Here is a 19,644-nt window from a genome sequence, read left to right on the forward strand (position 1 = left end):
GCTCGTTCCTTAGACTCCCTGTTACTCAGCTCATGCTAAGACCTGCAATTTACAGCCAGTTTATGCTGAAGCTGAAAAAAACATATTTTTTGTGTGCCTAGAGACTATAGAAATATTTAGAATCTTTAAAAACTGGGCTTCAGCCTGCTCACTGTTGCAAAGACCTTCTAGATATTTCTGCATTACAAGGATAATGTTTCTTAGCTATGACTTGCAAGTAAGTTACCTGCTTTGATTCATAAAAATGGTCTTGTAAACAACAATCCATTCTGCATTAGAATTACAGCCAAAATTTCTTTACAACGCATCAACCCCTTGTGATAGATATTGCCATCTAAGAAGTGATGAGGTAGAAAACAAGTGACTAATAAATGGCAAATATCTATGGATAATATGGCGTGAGAGGTCTATGTTTACTAACTGAGTTTCTACAGCAAATTAGGTTTCCACTGACATAGAACTATTTCCTGAAAGAACTATTTCCTGAACGTTAAATGTGACACTTTAGCCCAGAAAAATATTTTAAACTCCAAAGGCCTGGCCACTAAACGTGATTCCCTCATCCGAGGGAAGTCATGACCTGAGGCCTGCACCACTGTTTTCAAACTGCGATCCTTTTAGTTTCAAACAACGTATTTCAGAGCATCCCCTAGAAATAGCTCTAGCTCTGCCCTTTCTTCTGCCCACGGACTATAACATTCATCTACCAATTACTGAAGTAGTTCCTTTAGCAGAGATTGTCCGGGATTGCGGAGGGTCACAATGCCACGCTGCAAACCTGCCCCACAGCACAATGCTAAGAGGTACTGTTAGTCTGGGAGAGAAATGATTAAGGGTTTTGTATAAAGATGAAGGAATGACTTTACAGAAACTTCATAAACATTTGCAGCGTGTACGACTTGCATTGCAATCATCGGTTAAGCAGTGGATCTTTCACAAATAATATCACATGGTCCTGGATGGGGTTCTGACTGCTTTTAAAGCTGGTCCAATAACTGCATGCTAATTTTGTCCACCGGCAAGTTATTTAATTACGAATGCTTTCAACTTTTTGTTTCATCGGGGGCATTGAAAGTTATGATCCTTTTGTGCTTCTACAACAAAGCCCCCAGACCACTGAGTTTGCGACTTCTGCTTTGTGCGGAGGACAATAAAACCTTACCCAACATCGGCTAACCTCGTGGCTGGGAGAGAAAGGCTTCAGAAATCACGCCTTCCCCTCTCGCCCCAATTCAGTTAAAAGTCAGAGAGCTGGCAAGGCGTGCGGCAAGCGCGGGGCTGGCCCCGGCCCTCCCTTCACGTTTCGCCAGCAGCTGTTTTCTTAGAGGGGTAAACAGGAGGTTTTAAACACCCCATCGCTGTAGACGGTGAAGAATATGCCAAGTTTAATGCTTAACCTTTATTAATGCAGCACTTACTAAATCTAGCTATTGTTTCTTCAAGCCAAGTCAAGTTTTCAAGCCTTATCTATAAAATCGCTTCTAATTCTCCCGTTTTTTCACCACCCTTAACGCGCATTGGACAGCAGGAGGAAACAGACGCCGTTCCTATTCCCAATCATAACGAAACATTAATTTCAAGCTAACCAGCTAAAACGCGAGTGTGTTCCCTTCCTCCCTTCCCCAGCCCACTGATGCGCCACCGCACCCGAGCATCACCGCGAAACTTTCCTCCCTCCCCGCCTCAACGATGCAACCGGCTTCTTTCATCAATTATCGCGACACGTGTCACCAGCGCGTCTCGGCCGGCACCGCGGTACCCACACGCGCACCCCACCGGAACGGACGGCGGGCGGGCGTCCCACGCGGGGCATCCGTCCCACGCGGGGGGGGCCCGCTCGCCGTCCGTTCTAGGGGTGGCTCCGCTGCCACCGGCCCGGATCGGGGGGGGGGGGGGGGGGAGAATGTGGGGGGGGGATTTGCAATCCCCGCCAAGCCGGGACCCGGCCCTGATTGGCCGCGTCGCGGCGGCGGAGGCGGTGGCGGCGGCTGCCCGGGGCCGGGCGGCGGCGGCGGGGACTGGCGGAGGACGCCTTACCTTTCACCGAGCGGGGCTTGGCTTGCTTCCTCCTGGACATGTCCGGGCGCCGTGGCACGTCGTCCTTGTCCTCGTCTTCCTCCCGTCCCTGCCTTCCCTTCCTCTCCCTGCTTTCTCTCTCTCTCTCTCCCCCCGCTCCCCACCTCCAAACTTTGCGAGGCGAAGCGGCAGCAGCAGCAGCGGGATCGATTATTTGATTTTCTCACTTCTATTGCCTGTTGCAATGCGGCAAGTTCAACTCCTCTTTCCACCCCCTCGGGTACCTTCCCCCCGGGGAAAAAAAAAATAAAAAAAATAAAATCGCAGGCGCAACAGTTGCAGTTTTTTCCTTTGTTGTTTTGTTGTGGGTTTTTTCCTTCCTCCCCCCTTGGATGTGCAAATACTACCGAGGCAAAGCGAGCCCGGCCCGCACCCCCACCCGCCTTTTTGTTCTCTTCAAAGTTTGCAGGCGCCCTGCGGCTCTCAGTCCGGCTCGCACTTTCGGAATAATAATAATTAAAAAAAAAAAAAAGAGGAAAAAAAAAAAAAAGCAAAGCAGAGCCCTCCGCGAGGTCCCGGGGTTTGGGGTGGGGGAGGGCGCGCGGGGAGAATTAAGTGTCTAAACCCACGACGAGCACCGGCCCCGGCAATCCGGGGCGCTCCGGGGGTGCGACCTTGTTGCGATTTTCCTAAATCCTCCCCCGGCCGCGCTTGGCCCCCTCCCTCCCTCTCTGCCCGCTCGCCCCCGGCTGCCTCTCCTTTCCTCGCCCCCGCCGCTGGCCGAGGAGGGCGACGAGTCCTTTTTTATGCTGGCCGCGGGGGCCGAGGGGCGGCCGCCCCGTGTCCCCGGCGCGGCGCGGCCGGCCGTGCGCGGCGCGGAGCTGGGCGGGCGGGCGGGTGGGCTCCCCGCAGCCGGCCGCGCTCGCCGCCGCCTTCCCCTGCACGCACGCACTTCGCGGAACAAGGTAAGTGCTTCTTTGCATCGATGCCGGGGCCGCTAGCTGCCTCCATGGGTTATTCGCTGGAAGGTGGCACCGCTCCTGCCTTCATTGCTGCCGCTGCTGCCGCTGCTGCCCTGGGTTTTTATTTTCTTTAGCTCTCGCCAGCCTCCCTCTCTTTTCTTTGTCCTGGCTCCTTTTCCTCCTCCTGATCTTGCTGCTGGGGCTGCAGTGCAGACACACATAATAAAGCCAGGCTTGGCTGGAAATGTAGCTGAGTCCCAGCAGGAGGATGTGAGGAGTGGAGTCCCGGCGGGGGAGCGCTCTGATCCCGTAGGGAGCCCCGCGCAGCCTGCGCCGATCAGACGGAGAGAGAGCCAACAGCACCGAGCCATGGACGGCCCGGGAAATACAGCGGCCGCTCGCAAAACGCGGACCGCCGCCGCGGACCGGACTCGCCGCCGCCGCGCGGAGCGGCGCGGAGCGGCGCGGAACCGCGCGGAGCCACCCCCCCGCCCGGCCGACGATGGCTCCGCGGCCAGTCCCGTAGCGCGCAGCCCCCCGCGGTGGCGGGTCGAGATGCCTTTGATCTGCATCGGGGGGGGGACGGCGAAATCTCCCTCGAACGCGAATGGCTCAGCGGCCACGGGAAAAGTTGGGGGGGGGGGGGGGGGGGCGGTTATTCCCACCACCCCCCTTCTGCCCCTCGGCTGCTTCAGGAGAGCTGAAAGGGAGGATTTATTTCCTTTGCCTTTCCCAACGTGTTAAATTTAGCAGGAGCTGGAGTCATCTGCACCTCTGCTGGGAAGGTTTCTTCTAGAAACATCCTAAGTGTTTTAAACTTGTTATCCCACGGAGCACTCTGTGCCAAGTTACAAATGAAATTGCTCAAGATAAATGCTTGGTGAATTTCTTCTCCCACTTAGATGGGGCTTGTTTGGCTCACAAAGTCTTCACTGCTTTGTAGGAACAAGGAACTTCTAACACCTCCATTACCATACCCCGTGCATGAGGCACCATGTCTCCAAGCATCCTCTCCCCTGCACAGGATGGGCCCGTGCCATCATGAGAGCCCGGGAGATTGTACATTCAGGCGTCAAAAGAGAAGGTGTCTCCAATGGATGGAATCTGGGGGGTTATTTTCAGGTCCCGTGAAAATAGCCCTGGCAGAAGTATCCCGATCTGGCCGCCTGGGCCAGGCCCCTGGGCAGCAGGAAGGGTGCAGCGCTCTGCCTGTCTTGCGTGGGCTTGGATCAGACAGAGGGATGCAGGAGGTTGTGTGAAGGCACTGCTTTCCTGCTAACGGTCTTCACCAAGAAAATGCTTTACCTTTTTCCACACACACACCAAAAGAAACACAAACAACTCAGGAATAAGTTTGTTGTTTGATCAAACCCGTTCAGTAGAGGACTCTCAAGATGTTGTTAATACAGCATCGCATTTGAATGGCTGTTTAGTGGTGATTTTCTGTTTTCTTATGGTTTGACAGAAACTATTGGGTTTATTAATGTCATAATAAAAGTTTACAGTTCTCTCCTACTGTATGACTCCAGATTACCACCACAGACTGGACATATGGTAAAAAATGTTTCCTATAACATTGCTATAATCAAGATATACTTCCACTACATCACTGTGCTAAGTATCAAACTGGGGGTTCACAGAGCCTAACCCAGGTTGAAGATGGATTGTTAAAGAGCCCATGGCCCCAATTCTGATCCCAATAAAAAACAGGGATAACTCTAGTCAATGGAGATTCACAGTTACAAAAGCCAACGTGATACCAGTTTCTATAAAGACATAATCAGGGTTGACAAGAGGAAAAAAAAATGTTGTGCTATTGATACGTTGAAAAATGCAACTGGGATTGTTGGTAAATTTGGTCAGCGTGACCCTAGATTCATATCCGTTCAGCATCAGAGTCAGATCAGGAACTGAATTACTTCTGTATCCTCATCTTATTGGAGAGGCTTAATCCCCAGGCTATCAAATTGTTTCTGTTCTCTCACTGGCCCAATGAATATTTAATTATTCTTACAAAGCAGAGCAGCTTCAGCAGGACAGATTCTCATCCCAGAATGTGCCGGCGGTTGGGCACTCTCAGAGGAGTTCAGAGACCCAAATTCAAATCCCCGTGCAATCAGGCAAAGAGGGGATTTCAACCTTAGTTTTATGCATTCCACTTGGCAAGTAATTCCCAAGCCCTGATGCCAACCCAAGCCCCTTTGCCATCCAGCTCTCAGCCCCCACATTATCTATTCTTTCTTTTACAGTAATTTTAAATGCCACAATTAAAATGCACCATTTCTACAACTTTTCTCCCCTTTTTTCAATTCACTAAGAAATCTATACATTTCCTTTTTTTCTGCCTTTCCTTTTGCCAGAGGGCCAATAAGAAAGTTTACCCTACCTGGTTCGGAGCAGCTGCTGGCAAGGTGTGGAGCCCTGGTCTGAGCATCCCAAGTCCCTCCCATGAAAATGGTTTAAGTTTGCTTTCATGGCTGTTGTCAGAGCAGCATCACTCTTGAAACCACTGCTTTCCATGCTGGCATCTGTTGAAAAATACCCAGTTTATAGCTAAAGAAAGTGGGAAGGATTAAAAAAAAAGAAACAGATGTAAATCTGTCTTTAAATGTAGTGCACACATATATAATTATTAATTCATCCCTATTATCTTCAAACCCAGCAATACACAGATTTCCTCCAGGCCCTGCTCTGTAAGTACATCTCTGTTCCACAGAGTTTTTCAACATGTGCCTAAATGCTTTGCTGCTCTATTGTCACAACACATCCACATCGTTTGTGTGTCTCCTCCAGATATATGTACAGGGAGTTTATGTGGTCCCACTAGCCTCTGGTCCCACAGCCACTCTTGAGCAAAGAAAGCCCTGTAACCCTGCCGAGCCCCCCAGAGAAATGCAGAGTTCACCCATCCAGGCTCTCTTCCACACGCCAGGACTTAAACTCACATTGTCATTTAAATAGATACATTCCAAGAGCGCTAATAACAAGGGAAGACTTCACAGGCTTTATTAAAATATTTAAAGCAAATGACACCAGCCTGTGTGCTAATTTAATAAAAATACATTTAATAATTTAATTTAATTATGGTAATTTAAGAATGCAATAAAAATACATTTTGAATCTATTATCAATCTTGTTTCCTCACAGATGCCTTTCCTTTTTATTCTGGGGAATTTTAATAAAAGCACAAAGCTGAGAGTGCCAAAGTGCAGAGCTGCTCTCTCCGGGAGAAAACCAAGAGCTCTCCTGCAGCTCCAGATGACATCCACATCTTGTCAGGTCGCTGGGGCAATTTGGATGCCGGATTTCTCTGCTTGGAACCCCTTTTGGGGATGTCACTGTCCTATATTATACATGACACAGCTCCTGTACTCCTATACACAATGCAGCTGCTGGCGAGAGGGAACCAGTGCTGAGATGCAGAGGAGACCCTGAGCTCAGCACAGCTTGTCTGAAGATGGGATTTGCTGGTGGAGGCAACCGATAGCTTCACAGCATCCTCCACCTCCTCCATCAAATTTCCCATGCGAGTCCTGTGAGGCTGGCACAGAGGCACCAAGCCCTGATCTGGGGGGACGTGGTGAGCTCTGTCCCTCTGCTCACTGCCATGCTGCTCCTCAGACACCAGTGCTGGTACAAATACGCTCCCTTTTCATGTAGGGGAAGGCCGATAATCGCCCTCTCTTCCCATGCCAACTAACTTGAGATGGTAATTTCATTTTGCTCTGCTCTCTTCTGCCATGTGTATGCACAGTCAACATAGTTTTTAAAGTCTGATGAGATTTTCAGGAAGATATTATCCATAGTGATAGCAAAATTCAGTTCTTTGCTCTTTGGGAAGTAGTTACACCATCCTGCTATCTCAGGATATTGTTCCGTCCACACTGGACAGGGAGCATCCAGAGTATTAGCACTTGGGCTTAAGTTTTCTCCAAACAGTTATGTTTAAGGCAGAGAGAGCTAGCACAATGGTACCTCAGGTAGTTCCACTCTAGCAGCATTGTAGGAAACTGATGGTTTGCCTTTACTCTGAGAAATGCGGACAGAACTACCAGCCTCTCTCTTATAGAGACTTATTGGCATTCAATACTGAGAGCAAAACCCTACATATTTCTATATAGAGACACGATTATTTTGAAAGTGTTTCAGAATCAGTTTGAAGTTGCAAGTTGCATAAATATAACACAGTTGTGTAAAGGCAAAAATAAAATCTTCATGACAGCTGGGATGGTCAGGGAGGACTGAGGTACGTGATGGACTGAGCCTGCTTCAAGAAATCCAGCCTCAGTAAGGATTTAAACTTTCTAAAGTAAAGAAGAGGAATATCTTCAGCACATTAAAGGACTGATCTGGTGGACACTGGATGACCAGGCAGCACAGGGAAGATCACCTTAATTGTGAAGCAGACAGTAATAAAATTAACATTGAATCAAAGAATATATCATATGCATAGACCTAATTAAGAGATGCTGGATAATATCTAGAAGAAATGTGGCAAAATGGGAAAAGCTGTACAGTGCATTTGATCAGAGGGATTATGTGCAGCTTAAACACCCCCACAAAATGGGAATCAAGCTGTCCCAAGAGCTGGTGCCCATGCACCTCCACCCATGCCAGCCCTCTGCACGGCAGGAGTCAGTCTGGCTGAGGTTTGACAGAAGTGGGCGAACACCTGAGCTCTCTGGTTCTGCAAAGGAATACAGGCACACGCAGGAAACTATTAAAGGGCTGGATTATTTCTTAAAAAGAGATAATGTTTCCAAAGCACACAGCACAATGCACTCATTCAGCAGAGAGTCAAATGTCACAGTGGATACAGCTGCAAGACAGTGTCGCTCTTTATTTACAGTAAAATATGTCAAATAGGGAACACAAAGGCATCATCGGGATAAACATGGGACTGGAGCACACAAAGGCAGGCGGCATCCACAGCGCATCAGACAACCTGAATAAAAGCCCCGACTACAATACCAGCCCAGTTTCTATGGTGTTCTTGAGTTAATGCCTCCGAACACTTTACATAAATAAATAACTGGCATCCCACATTTCAGTCATAAGAGAGGGCTGACATAGCCTGAAATTTGGGCTAGAGAGCAGCAGAAACCAGAGGCGCTCTGGAGGGAGCACAGAAAGGCAAGGCTTCATGTGAAGAGCCCTTGGTGTGTCTGCGGGCAGGATCCAGCCAGCAGCCTGAGTTTTACACTTTGGGAAAATTACAGAGAAAAGGGACTGAGATGTTATACAAGAGCACTGAAAAACAAAGGGGAAGTTTCACTGTAAACCACATTTTACTATGCACAGGATTACAAAGGCCGTTCCATGTGCATGCACGCCATGTGCACCACCATTAGCATTCATACACCTCTACCAAGCACAGTGATTTTAAATTCTTTTTCACTGGTGTATGGCACTTACTTCTATCAATCATTTCTCCTTGTGTTAAAGAAGACTATTCTATGTGAGAAATCAAGGCAGAGTAAATGGTGCAGCTAGTGACACTTTTTGAAAAATACTATCATACACTGGAGCTGAATGTAGTTCAAATATCTCAAAATGCCCATCTGCAGAGGAATCGCACACACACCCCTGCACAGTTACAGGAAAACAATCATTACTGATAACAGTGCTAAAGATACAGGCCGTGCAATACCCTACAAATACAAGCAGGTATTTTCCCATTCCATAGTTCACCAAGCAAAGTATTCATTTTGGCCTCTGCTCCAATTAGATGCTGCAGGAAACAGTGTGGGAGTCAGGCAGAGGATCTGCACTTCATGACGAAACCGCCTTTAGCACGAAGAATTTTCCAGGCTCTGCATCTGCCTTTTGAATACTCCCATAAAGATAACTTACAGCATTATAATGTTACTTATTAACTTACAATGTTTAGTAGAAGAAAGTATCACGTTTCTGTATGCTCATCACAGCTCAGAGAAAGTACCTCTCTGTGATGCACTCATTCTGGGCTCCTCTGGTCCCGGCTGGACATGGACTTGCAACGCTTCTCTAAAGCCATAAGGAATTAAAAATACTGTCTCAGTTTGAATTATTTAAAAGAGGGCAAAGCCCTGGCGCCCACAGGGTGCTCTATGGCTCTGGGGTGAGCTGGCTGGTGGAGGTACATGAAGGTCTCTCTCCAGCTCCTGGTTCCAGCACAAGCCCCCGACCCTCACTCGCTCCTCAACACCAACGCTGTGGAGCACTAACAAGGCATCTCTGCGGGAGGGTGGGTCACTGCAGGTCTTTCCCGGTAAGGGCAGCTCATTGTGCCCGCCGAGACCCCTTCTTACCAGGGTTGTGATCAAAGAGCTCATTCACTTTCTGGGGTTTTGTGACTCGGACGGAAGCTCCCCTGCACTCCACAGGCACGGCCACTGCTAGCTGACCACGGGCCGTGGCGAAAAAACACGCCACAGGATTTGCAATTGGACTGACACCGCTGCCAGCGTGGGGACTGGGGTGAAGTTGAGACAAGGAGCCGGGCCGGAGCGTGGCCAGGCACCGTGCGAGGGCAGCACCCTGCGCTCAGCCGCGGGCTCCGGGGAAGCCGCGGCACCGGCCTTGGGGGCTGCCGCTCCCCACCGGTACAAAGCCCTTTATGCGCGCTCTTTCAGCTGAATGCTGTGTACTTTTACATAACTGAAGGGGAACAAATACCCCATTAGCAGATAATTAGCACTTGGACTCAGAGTACTTATTTAAGGTATTACAGATCGACCTCCAGCATTAGGAGTGATTCATGTCCCCCATATATTCAGGCATCTTTGTTTCTTTTTATGATTATAAATATCTGTGCCATGTATCTGGGCAATGTTTATGAGATGCTCAGAATTACACTCCCGAGACAGAAGATTTATCTTTATCCAGAGAAAGGTTTAGCAATGTTAAAAACAGCGGGTCCCTTTCCTTCCCTTACACCTTGCAGTCAAGAAGTCCCATTCATGCTAGACCCTAGAAGTGTAAGGTGGCTTCCCAAACCCCTTAAACCTGGTCCCAGCGGGGGTGTTAGGAAGTGCTGGGAGGCCTCAGGGCAAACTCACTCCCGGAACTGGGCCTGGCAGCACCCACACCATGGAATCTGTCTCAAAATGCCCTGTCAAAGACTGCCAAACATGTGGCCATCTGGACCAATCTCCCACCAGCAGCCAAGGAGCAACCTGTCACCGGGGTCTAGGCTCTTCTAAACATTTTACACGGGTAAGCACAGCTTTGTCTAAAAAATCCTGTATTTCTGAAGACTTCCACTCAACTGTTAAATGCCTGGTAAAATAATGGGGACAAGCAATAGGAATGAGAGGACCTGTGGTCCGTTCCTGCTCTGCCATGTGCAAGATGCAGTTTTGGAAAATCCTCTTCACCTCTCCCCATCTATGTTTCCTAAAAAAACCCCAAATAAAAATAGTAATCCTTGATCACATTTCTACTCCTGCCAGCTGTCTACAACTACCACTGTTTCTTAAGAAAGCATGACCAAGTAGAGCTGCTTACCCTTTGCACCAAAATCTTCTCACCCTCAAGATTGTCTCTGCCATGAAAACCATCACTAAAAAATTTTGGAGGCCCCTTGCATTTAACTCCAGCAAATACGATGCCAGTGCTCACAACTGCACTGTAATGTGTCCCAGCTCAGCATGTCAATGGTGTACCTGTCCCAGAAAAGCAGCAGCATCCCCTCTGCTTCTGCACTCCCAGACCTGTTCACAGGTCCAGGAAAGCGAAGTCCAAACAGTGGCTTCACATTAAACAAAATGGCTTGAGGACGGGTAGCCAAATTGCTGCTGTCACCTCCTCTTCCAGCTCCTTCCCACTGCACCAAAGAAAAGAAAATTGAAACACAAATCAAGTTCTATTCTACAAAATTAATAGTTTCCACTTGCTTCTTTTCTGTGTCTGCTTTCACTCTATAATTACGCAAAAAGACACAGCGTACTGCGTGGTGCTATTGATTAACAAACCCCACAGCTGCACAGGCAGACCCCCAGGCAGTTTTGAAAGCAGCATTTTAAAGAAAGTTTGTTCTTTAATATTGAGATATTTATGGTCCCCCCTCTGAATCGGTGTGATAAGATGAATGAGCTTGTGGTGGGGAGCAGGTGGCAGTCTGAGAACATGCAGTTTTTATTCTTGTGAAAAACTTCTATAGAAATTAATAGAAAATTATCTCCTCACTATTGAATAATGTGGGATGATGCCAAAAGCCTGGGGAAAAGATCTCTATTAAATTCCGTAAGATTTGTCAAGTAGTTTCTATAGCATATGCCCAGGTTTTTACAGATCTCTCTCAGCTTCATCCCTTCACAGGGTTTTGGAAGGGTCACAGAATATTTCCCTGTTATCAGCCCCACTGATACCTGTTTAAATCCTATGACTGGCAGTGTTTATTCTTCTCTTATTAGGACTCCCTTTTTAGATAGCAAGGAACACGCTTTATCAGCGATAAGGCTTATAGTCAGCTGAGCAAAACAAGAGAGGCCAGAGGATACAGATAGAGCTGGGTTTGTTTACATTTATTTTAGGCGTGTTTTGTTATTTTTAAAATCATAAAGCACATTTTTAAATGCTGCAGTGCAAGTTCTCAAGATACGTTTAACAATACCACTTTGAAACATGCCCTACAGTCTGTCTGCGTTATTCGGCTCTCTCGCTGTGCTCCCTGATATTGTTGCACTCTCCAAGCAGGCACCGAACATCCAGGCCCCAGTGTGCAGCGTTTCCCAGAGGCAGGCACAAACAGCCAGGAGAGCTACGGAAAACTTCCACACCCGAAGCCTGCACGCTTCTCTGGGCAACCACCACTGCTGCCTTGGGGCGAGGCTGTGCCAGGGGACCAGGGACTGCTGGTCGGCACTGCCACGGGGGTCCCTGTCGTGCCCCGGTGTGGCATCATGCGGGCGGCGGCAGCGCTGAGCGCCCGTGCCGGCAGCTCCTGCAGCAAAACCGGGCCCAGAGCAGCCGTGGGCTCCGGAGCCGTCTCCACGCAGGGAACGGCACGGCGCGACCTCCCGGGACGTCTTTTTGAGAGGCGAGTAAGTGCACCCCCGCGAAGGCACACCGTAGAGTAGCCCCGGGCGTTGCGGAGGCCGCAGCTCTGGTTCCGTGCCCAGCCCCGGGGCGGCAGCTGCGGGGGGAGCTCATCGGCCGCGCAGCCAGAGGCGCGGGGCCCACGCTGGGAGCAGCCGGACGGGCCGCGAATTCCTGCCGGCGGCCGGCCCAGCGGGGCATGGCAACGGGAGCCTGGGGAGGGACACGAAGCAGCGGGAGCTGTGAGAAAGCGAGCGGCGCCGCGGGGCGAGGCGGGGGTGCGGGCGGGGGGGAGGAGGGAGGAGGCGAGCGGGGGAGGCAGGGGCGGCGAGGCCGGGGGCGAGCAGCGCTGGCAGCGCGGGCTCTCCCGCTGGCAGCCGGGAACGGACAGCCTCTCCGAGACGAGCTTTGTGCCATCCTAACTCACGTTCGTGTACCGCTTGGATTGCTGCCGGTCCCTTCGGAGCAACCCCCAGCCTCTCCCGAGCACAAAAGAGGCTGGGACTCGGGCAGCGCACACGCCCGCTCCCTTTAGGCAGTCCGCATGGTACCAGCGCGTTCCCAAGGGAAGCAGCCGAAGCCGAGAGCGCGTGATGCTGCCAGCGGCCCTGAGCGCCGGCCGGGCATCTGCCGCCAGCCCCGGCCCCCCGGGGGCTCTGCCTTCCCTTTGTGCGCGGGGCGGCCGCGGGGCTCCCCGCTCCGGCCGGGCAGGCCGCTGCCTCCGAGCGGCCGGGCGCGGCCCCGCACACGCACGCTCGCTGCCGCCAGCCCCGCGGCGGGACTCGGGGGCCGCCTGCTGCTGCCCCAGAGGCACCCCCACTCCCGGCCTGGGGCACGGCTTGAACCCCCGCCCGTGTCTGGGCTGCCCGCTCCTAGCCGAGGGTTTGTGGCGGCATCGCTCCCGGGGCACACAGCCGGCTGTTGGGGGCACCGGGTGGCGCCTCCGCTCGGCGCAGCCGTAGCTGGTCTGTGCGCACGATGCAGCGGCCCTCGTGGGGCAGCGGCTGCTCTGCTGCTGAATCGCAGGTCAGAAAAGATGTTACCCCGTGACAACGCTGCCCCAGTGCCTCGGCGTATCTAGCAGGGTGGGCAACTGCCCCTGAGTGTCATTTCTCTGCGTGAAGAAAATGTTAATCACACTGCAGAGGAGACATGATAGCTGCACAGATACATTAAATATCTAGTTATTATGCAATAAATAATTAACAAAGTTAATCTAGTTGACCATACTTTGCTGAAGTCATACCCTTACAGCCAATCAATAGCAATTAGACGTAACATTTGTATGAGGCTTCGCTTTCTCCCAGTGCTGTGAGATCATTAATAACCAACGCTGAGCGCAGACCAGCAAAATCTCAGGGAGGTTTTGACTACATCAACGGTTCTGCTTTTACTTTGTGAAATGCTGCTGAAGTGCCCTGGCGTATCTGGCAGACACATAGGCTGGGGTTTCCCAAAGAAGTTAAGGAAATTAATTGCCAGGCTCCTGTTGGCTCTCAGTGGAAATGAGTTCCCACCATATTCAGACCTCCCAAAAACATATTTTGAAAACTACACGTGCACAGTGCCAGGTTTTTAGTACTTCCCCAGTTTTAGCGACAAACATGGTCCTCACCTATATAAGAAAGAAAGATGAGAGAAGCTGGTTTAGGAACTGTAAAAGATTCCTTAAATGTATAAAGTTGACAAAACTTGTATGAAGTTTACAAAAATCTTACAAAGTTTACAAAACCATCCCTACGATTCCTGTTTCAGCATTAGCAGACATCTGCACCTGAAAGAGCTCTCAGCTTGAGGCTACCACAGGGCCGTGAGTCATTTTAGACAGTAGCAATGACCACTCTGCTTTCCTCTGGAGTTAAATTAAAATAGTTCCTGACACACAGCAGTTTGTTTCTTCTCCGGTGATTTGGAGGAGGAGATATTTCCCCCACAGTGTGAGAGGCATGGCATGTGGGGCCAGCCCTCATCCCAGGCTACTCGCCTTGCTTCCCTGGGTGGGCATGCACACAGGGGTAGAAGTATCAGCACCTTGGAGGCAGCAATCACCATGAAGTCAAGACACTGAATTTTCCTGCAGACCATCTCCTTCCAGCTGGTCCAGGGTGCTCACAGCTGCCACTACCCACAGGTTTTCAGTGAAGTCAGCCATGCCTGCCAGTTGCTGCATCAGGCAGGAGGAAAAAGATGGATTGTCTCTCTTCAGAGTCCCTGGCACCAGCCCTTGGATGGCCATGGGTTTTGTCCCCTGCTCTCTGATTCAGGGGAGCCATGCACCCCATCCAGCACCACTGACCTGGTCAGGGTGATGTCAAGGCTGGGAAGCCCATCTTTTTGACATGTTTTTAGCAGTTACTTGCCCAATGACTGCAGCATGAAGGCAGCCTGGCTGGAAGAGAACAGGTCCAACTGCTGCTAGACCTCAGGCTGTTGCCCTGCTCCAAGCCCGTGCTTCCCCTCTGCAGTTAGCTCTGACAGTGCATGTGAGCAGGCCTGCAGTGTAGCTGTACTCACAGGCAGATGCACATCCTGCTGCAGCCCATCCCGCTGCGGCTCTGTGCACCCGTGGTGCAGATGGTCACCCCCAGCACCGAGTGCTGGGGCCACACCAGGGTGGCTGAACTAAAGAGCTGCAGGAGGAAGAACACAAGAGCTCTGCAGAAATACGTACTTTTACGTCAGAGTTCTTTGTATATACAAAAAAAAATCCACCCTGCTGTGCTAGGAGAAAAAAAATCCTGTGGGCATTTCAGACCAACCTATTTTATTACTGCAAACTGCCGGATTCAACGTGCACCAGGGAACGTATCCACAGCAAGTACTCGTCAAGCCCCTGGGTCACATTGCCCCTCACTGGGGATCAGAAATAGAGTTGGGTAAGTGATAGCAATGCAAAACAAAGATGTTTGTAATTTGGAGTGGGTTTTGCCAGCTCTGCCTGGGTCTGTACTGTACCTGCCTTCTACTTGTTGAAGGACCTGAGCATTCCTGGTCAAAACACTAACACAAGTGTGTTTTGGATGTGGAAAATGTTCATGGCAACTGCTGCCTACGTTTCATAGAACAAGAGTGGTTTGGCTTGGAAGGGACCTCAAAGATCATCTAGTTCCACCCACCCACCCCCACCACCATCAACAGGACACTCCCCACTAGACCACACCTGAGTGTGTACACTGGAAAAACCAGCTGCATGTGCCTGGCCAGACCTGGCTGTGACACTACGGGCTTTACTCAGCCAGCTGCTAACTGCCCCTACAGTGTTGGGATGAAATATTCATTTAATGGTCCAGTGTACAAGTTCAGGAGATTTCAAACAATTTCAGAATAAACACATTTCAGAAATCATCTGCAAAATGAACATCTCAAGAAAAGGCACTTGAAAACTTTAAACCCCAACTCATTAAATATTCACGGTACTGTATTTGCTTAGCTCTAATCAGTGTCCAAAGAGGGCTTATAAACGCTGCTTACAAGCAGTTCAAACAGCAGGATGGGTCAAAGTAAAAAAGGATATCAAAAGTAAGTACAGGGAATTAGTTGTCCAACAACAACAACCAAAAATGTTGGGATAAAAAGCTTTCCCAGATAAATACAACCAGCTTATTGTGATGGCTTGCTCTGGGGGTGCAGGCACTGCAAGTCTCTCAGAAAGAGTTAGACCTCCAGGTGCTCTCCCCACAGACATGCAGCGAGAAGACACCCGTGTGCCCTCACCCTCTATCTGAAGAAACTGCCTTTGAGGTCTCTGCCTCTGTCAGAAGTTAGTACAGATAGAAAGCTGCAGAGTCCTGTTTTACTACAAAACCACGCTGCAAAATCCTCTCACTATTTTTAGTTAGTAGAAAATATGCCCGTGCTGGCAGGGCACAGAGGACCAGAGCAATACTGGTAGAGACGGGAGGTGGAGCAGAGGCAGAAGTTAGGTTCTGGAGTTGACAGAAGCATGACTGGCTTTTTGGTGAATATTGTATGGCCTCAGGGCAGTGCCATGGGACTTGGGGTCTGTGTCCACGTGAAGTGCAGTTACCTCTGAAAATTGCACATTTGAGCATACACCATGAGGAAAACAGGGTTCTTAAATCACTCTGACTCAGTTTCACCACTGAGCAAACAGAGCCGATAGCTGCTGCATCTCTCCAGGGACTGCTCCACGACTCAGGCTGTATTTAGGTCATAAGAGACTTCAAAGGTCTTTTGAGCAAAAGCACTAAAGTGCTGCAAAATACAGCAGGCACGGGTAGACAGCAACCTGGCAGTGAGGCATGCCACAACTACAAAATCCTTCTAATATTCCCCCCTGCCCCCCAGCTGATTCTGTCAGCCCTACAGTCACTTTTGCAGGTCTTCCTTGAACTCTTTCCTAGTCTCAGTATTTTTTTTGTATATGATGGGATGCCCAGACCCATAACACTAGTGAGACCCTGACACGCCCAGGCGGTCTCAGAGGGGTGCAAGCTCCAACTCCACTGGCAGCCTGTGCTCCCAATGCCTGTGGGCTGTGATGACGAGCCATGTGTCCCTCATGAGCCCAAGACCTCACAGCAAGAAGAAAAAAAAATCTGAAAATCCTGGCTTGGACACTGTCAGAAACCAAACCATGCAAGGAGCTGGCAAAGAGTTAGTTACTACGTATTTTAAACCCAAATAAACCTGACATTTTAGAGGGCTTTGGTCCATTATTTTTGTTCAAATTACATATGCATCCTCTGATATATATGTCTGCAGCCATAAACACAAAACATAAGAGGGACAGAGAAAGAAAAATCTTGCTGAACAAGGGAGTTACATACTGTAGGAATGCAGGAGCCTGTGATCTGCGTTATTTCTTTGCTTAAGGCCACCTAGCAACAGCGCATAGGTTAATCCTCCACAGACTGAACAGACAGCATCAGCCAACAGGAAAACAAAACATCTCTGCTAGAAAAACATCAGAACAAGAATTACCCATTTGCAAGAGGGTTGTAGAAACAGACAGCAACAAATAAGAAAGAGGTGTACATGATACTTCTGCAAAAGAAAGATTTCCCTGTAAATAGAGTTATTGTCCACCTCGTTATTAAAAATACAAAAAGAGCTTTACAACCTTAGCAGAAAACCTCTGTGGGAGCTGCAGGAGCCCTGCTCTGCAGGGAGCTGGGGGATGAGCTGGACCGTGGTCAAGACTGGTTGCCATCTTAGAGAGCGGTTTTAAATGATAGAGTGTCCTCTAAAATTATAAATATCTGGAGCTGTAACCCTTCTGCCAGGGGTTAGCAGCACCTGCAAGGGCAGATTCAGCTCTCTGTGGGCATCTCTTGGATGCTATGACACACCATCACCTTAAAGCCAGTATTCACAATGGCTCAGGCTCCTCTTTGCAACTCTGCCAGGCTTCCCTGCATGAGGACACTCTGCTAAAGGGGCCTGGAAATACAGAATTAACTCACCAGGAGATCCCCACGGTGCTGGGGCTGCCCTGCACAGCTGCTGTGTCCTGGACAAAACACCCTGCAGGGCTTGCTGGGCCCAACACCCGCTGCACCCACAGTGCCTGCACTTCAGCAGCACACGGGGTAGCTCCTGATGCAGGGGCTGTGTTGTCCCGCTGGCACTGCCCCTGCCTGCACCACCGCTCCTGCTCTCCCAAGGGGTAGACACCAGGGATGGGATTTTGGAGGAAAACACGGTGGGAGGCCACCGCTGCTCCCCCGCCTGCTGCAGTGCGCTGCCTGCCTTCCTCACTGCCCCCGGCTGTGCCACCTGCTGCTCAGCAGTGCCAGCGCAGCCAGCACCATCCCCAGAGAAGCTTCTGGACCAGCTTTTCAAAGGGGTCTCTGTGGCACTGGACACCTTCCCGTGCTCACTGAGGCATCGTGGCCAGTGTGGTGCCGTGCATACCTGTCTGCCTGGGATGTGGTTTACTTAGGGGTTTATTGTTCCTCCCTTTCTGCTGTTCGCCAACAGATGGTAGCAGCACTGCTGCTGTCACGCCAGGCCAGGAGCTGTTTGCAGGAGATAACTTCTGCTCTGAAACTTTTCCTACCTGATGAAAAGTCATGCTTGCTTCTCCTCCTGCACCTCACTAGCTGCATTTCCAGAGCCAGCTCAGAGAGCAAAGCAAGTACCTCCCAGCACAGGATATTCTCAGTTTAAGGCTCTGGGGAGGGACACAAGCAGCTGACAGGGTTGTGCCTCTGTTCACCAAGGCTGGTAAATCAAAATGTATGCAAATGCACCAGTGACACCTGGGCTGGATGCCTCCTGAGCTGTATGGGGCTGCAGCAGCACACCCTGATTGCCTCTGCCCACAGTGAACAGTTCCCAAATGGTGGGCAACACCCAGCTTGAATGCAGGAACCAGCAAGGCCCAAATTAATGACTTCATTTGTTCTTAATAAATTTAATTGTTGGGCAGAATCCCATCATTTCCTGCCACCGACTACACTGGCCACTCACACAACATGGGGCCCCAAGTCTCTCTCTGCCTTTGCTGGGTGAGCACTGAAGCCAGACAGAGCTTTGCCTAGGCAAGGTCTAGCTAAGACAGAGCTAAGTACAGACCTCAGAATTTGGTCTGTGGTGAAGCTGCTCTGTGGAGGAAAAACAAACAAACAACTCTGCTCTAGAGGCTTCCCCTAATTCTGTAAAGTGCTTTGAGGCTTGTGAGTGGCTCCGTATAATCAATAACTTCATTAACAAAAAGGTGGCTGAATGGCAGCTACCTCTGATTAAAATAGAGCCCTTGGTGTATTGCAGCACACAGCCATGTAGGCATTTCTCTGATCAGATGCAGGTCTTTCCTGGTGTCATATAATTCATGTTAAAATCACAGCAATAAGGCCGACTTCCTTGCAGCTGTTCAGAAGTCTTTGGAGGCTGCCATTATACTTCACCTTTTTAATGCTTTATGTATTACAGCTTTATTTTCACCTAAGGCTGTGATCCTAAGCTTCCTCACAGCCTTATCTACAACTCATATTTCAAAGCCTAATTTTTCTGCCCCCAAACGTAGAATAAAATAGCTTGCAAAAAGGGCTGCAAGGAAGCTGCAAGTTCTGTGGTTTTATAGCCCTTCTCCACCGGCTCTGTATAGGTACAATTCCTCATGGACCCAAAAACTTCCTGGAGAAGTAGTGTAGCTAGAAGATATTTCTTGACCTGGCGTAACACTGTCCACCCTAGCTGGTGGAGAGATTATGAAATTTTAATTGGACTGAGAGCAAGATATCACTATAATTGGAGCCCAAGTGCCTGCACAAGCCCGAGAGCTAGGGCTTGCTGGAAATCCTCGACAGCCGCCAGCAGCCCCAGTGCCCGAACATGCCTGTGCCCTGGTGCAGAGGCAGCACACATCCTCCTCTCTGCTTGCGCTGCAGCACTGGCTCCTTTCCAGAAATGAAAGGTTTTGCAAAGGAAGGATGCTCAGGCCCATCCAGGTTTCTACCTCCCTTGTGTTCACATGAGCAGCAGTACGAGGGACAGTGAGTATACCCCAGCTCATCCCAGCATGAGTTGATGTCTGCCCTTGGGAACACTCACTCCTCATCACAAAATGACTCTCTGCTGCAGCAATGGCAGCAGCCTCTTGCTCCTCTGAGCTGCGGTCCCCTTCTCCAGTGCCTGGCTGGCTGGACAAACCTGCCATGTGTGTGCAGCGGCTCTGTGG

The 19,644-nt window shown here is 50.1% G+C and overlaps 1 protein-coding gene across 1 annotated transcript in view; it reads right to left on the reverse strand.

The window, feature by feature from the left end:
- Window positions 1-2,077, reverse strand: part of ZNF423 (zinc finger protein 423) — a gene marked incomplete at its 5' end in the record, with an annotated part of 231,527 nt that extends 229,450 nt beyond the window's left edge. Inside the window, one exon of the mRNA XM_084270140.1 lies at window positions 2,038-2,077. Coding sequence (XP_084126266.1) covers window positions 2,038-2,077 — 40 coding nt within the window. The remainder of the gene's footprint in view (window positions 1-2,037) is intronic.
- Window positions 2,078-19,644: the final 17,567 nt, after the last annotated feature.

The sequence above is a fragment of the Gallinula chloropus genome, assembly GCF_964237585.1.
Source record: "Gallinula chloropus genome assembly, chromosome: 13".
Lineage (NCBI taxonomy): Eukaryota > Metazoa > Chordata > Aves > Gruiformes > Rallidae > Gallinula > Gallinula chloropus.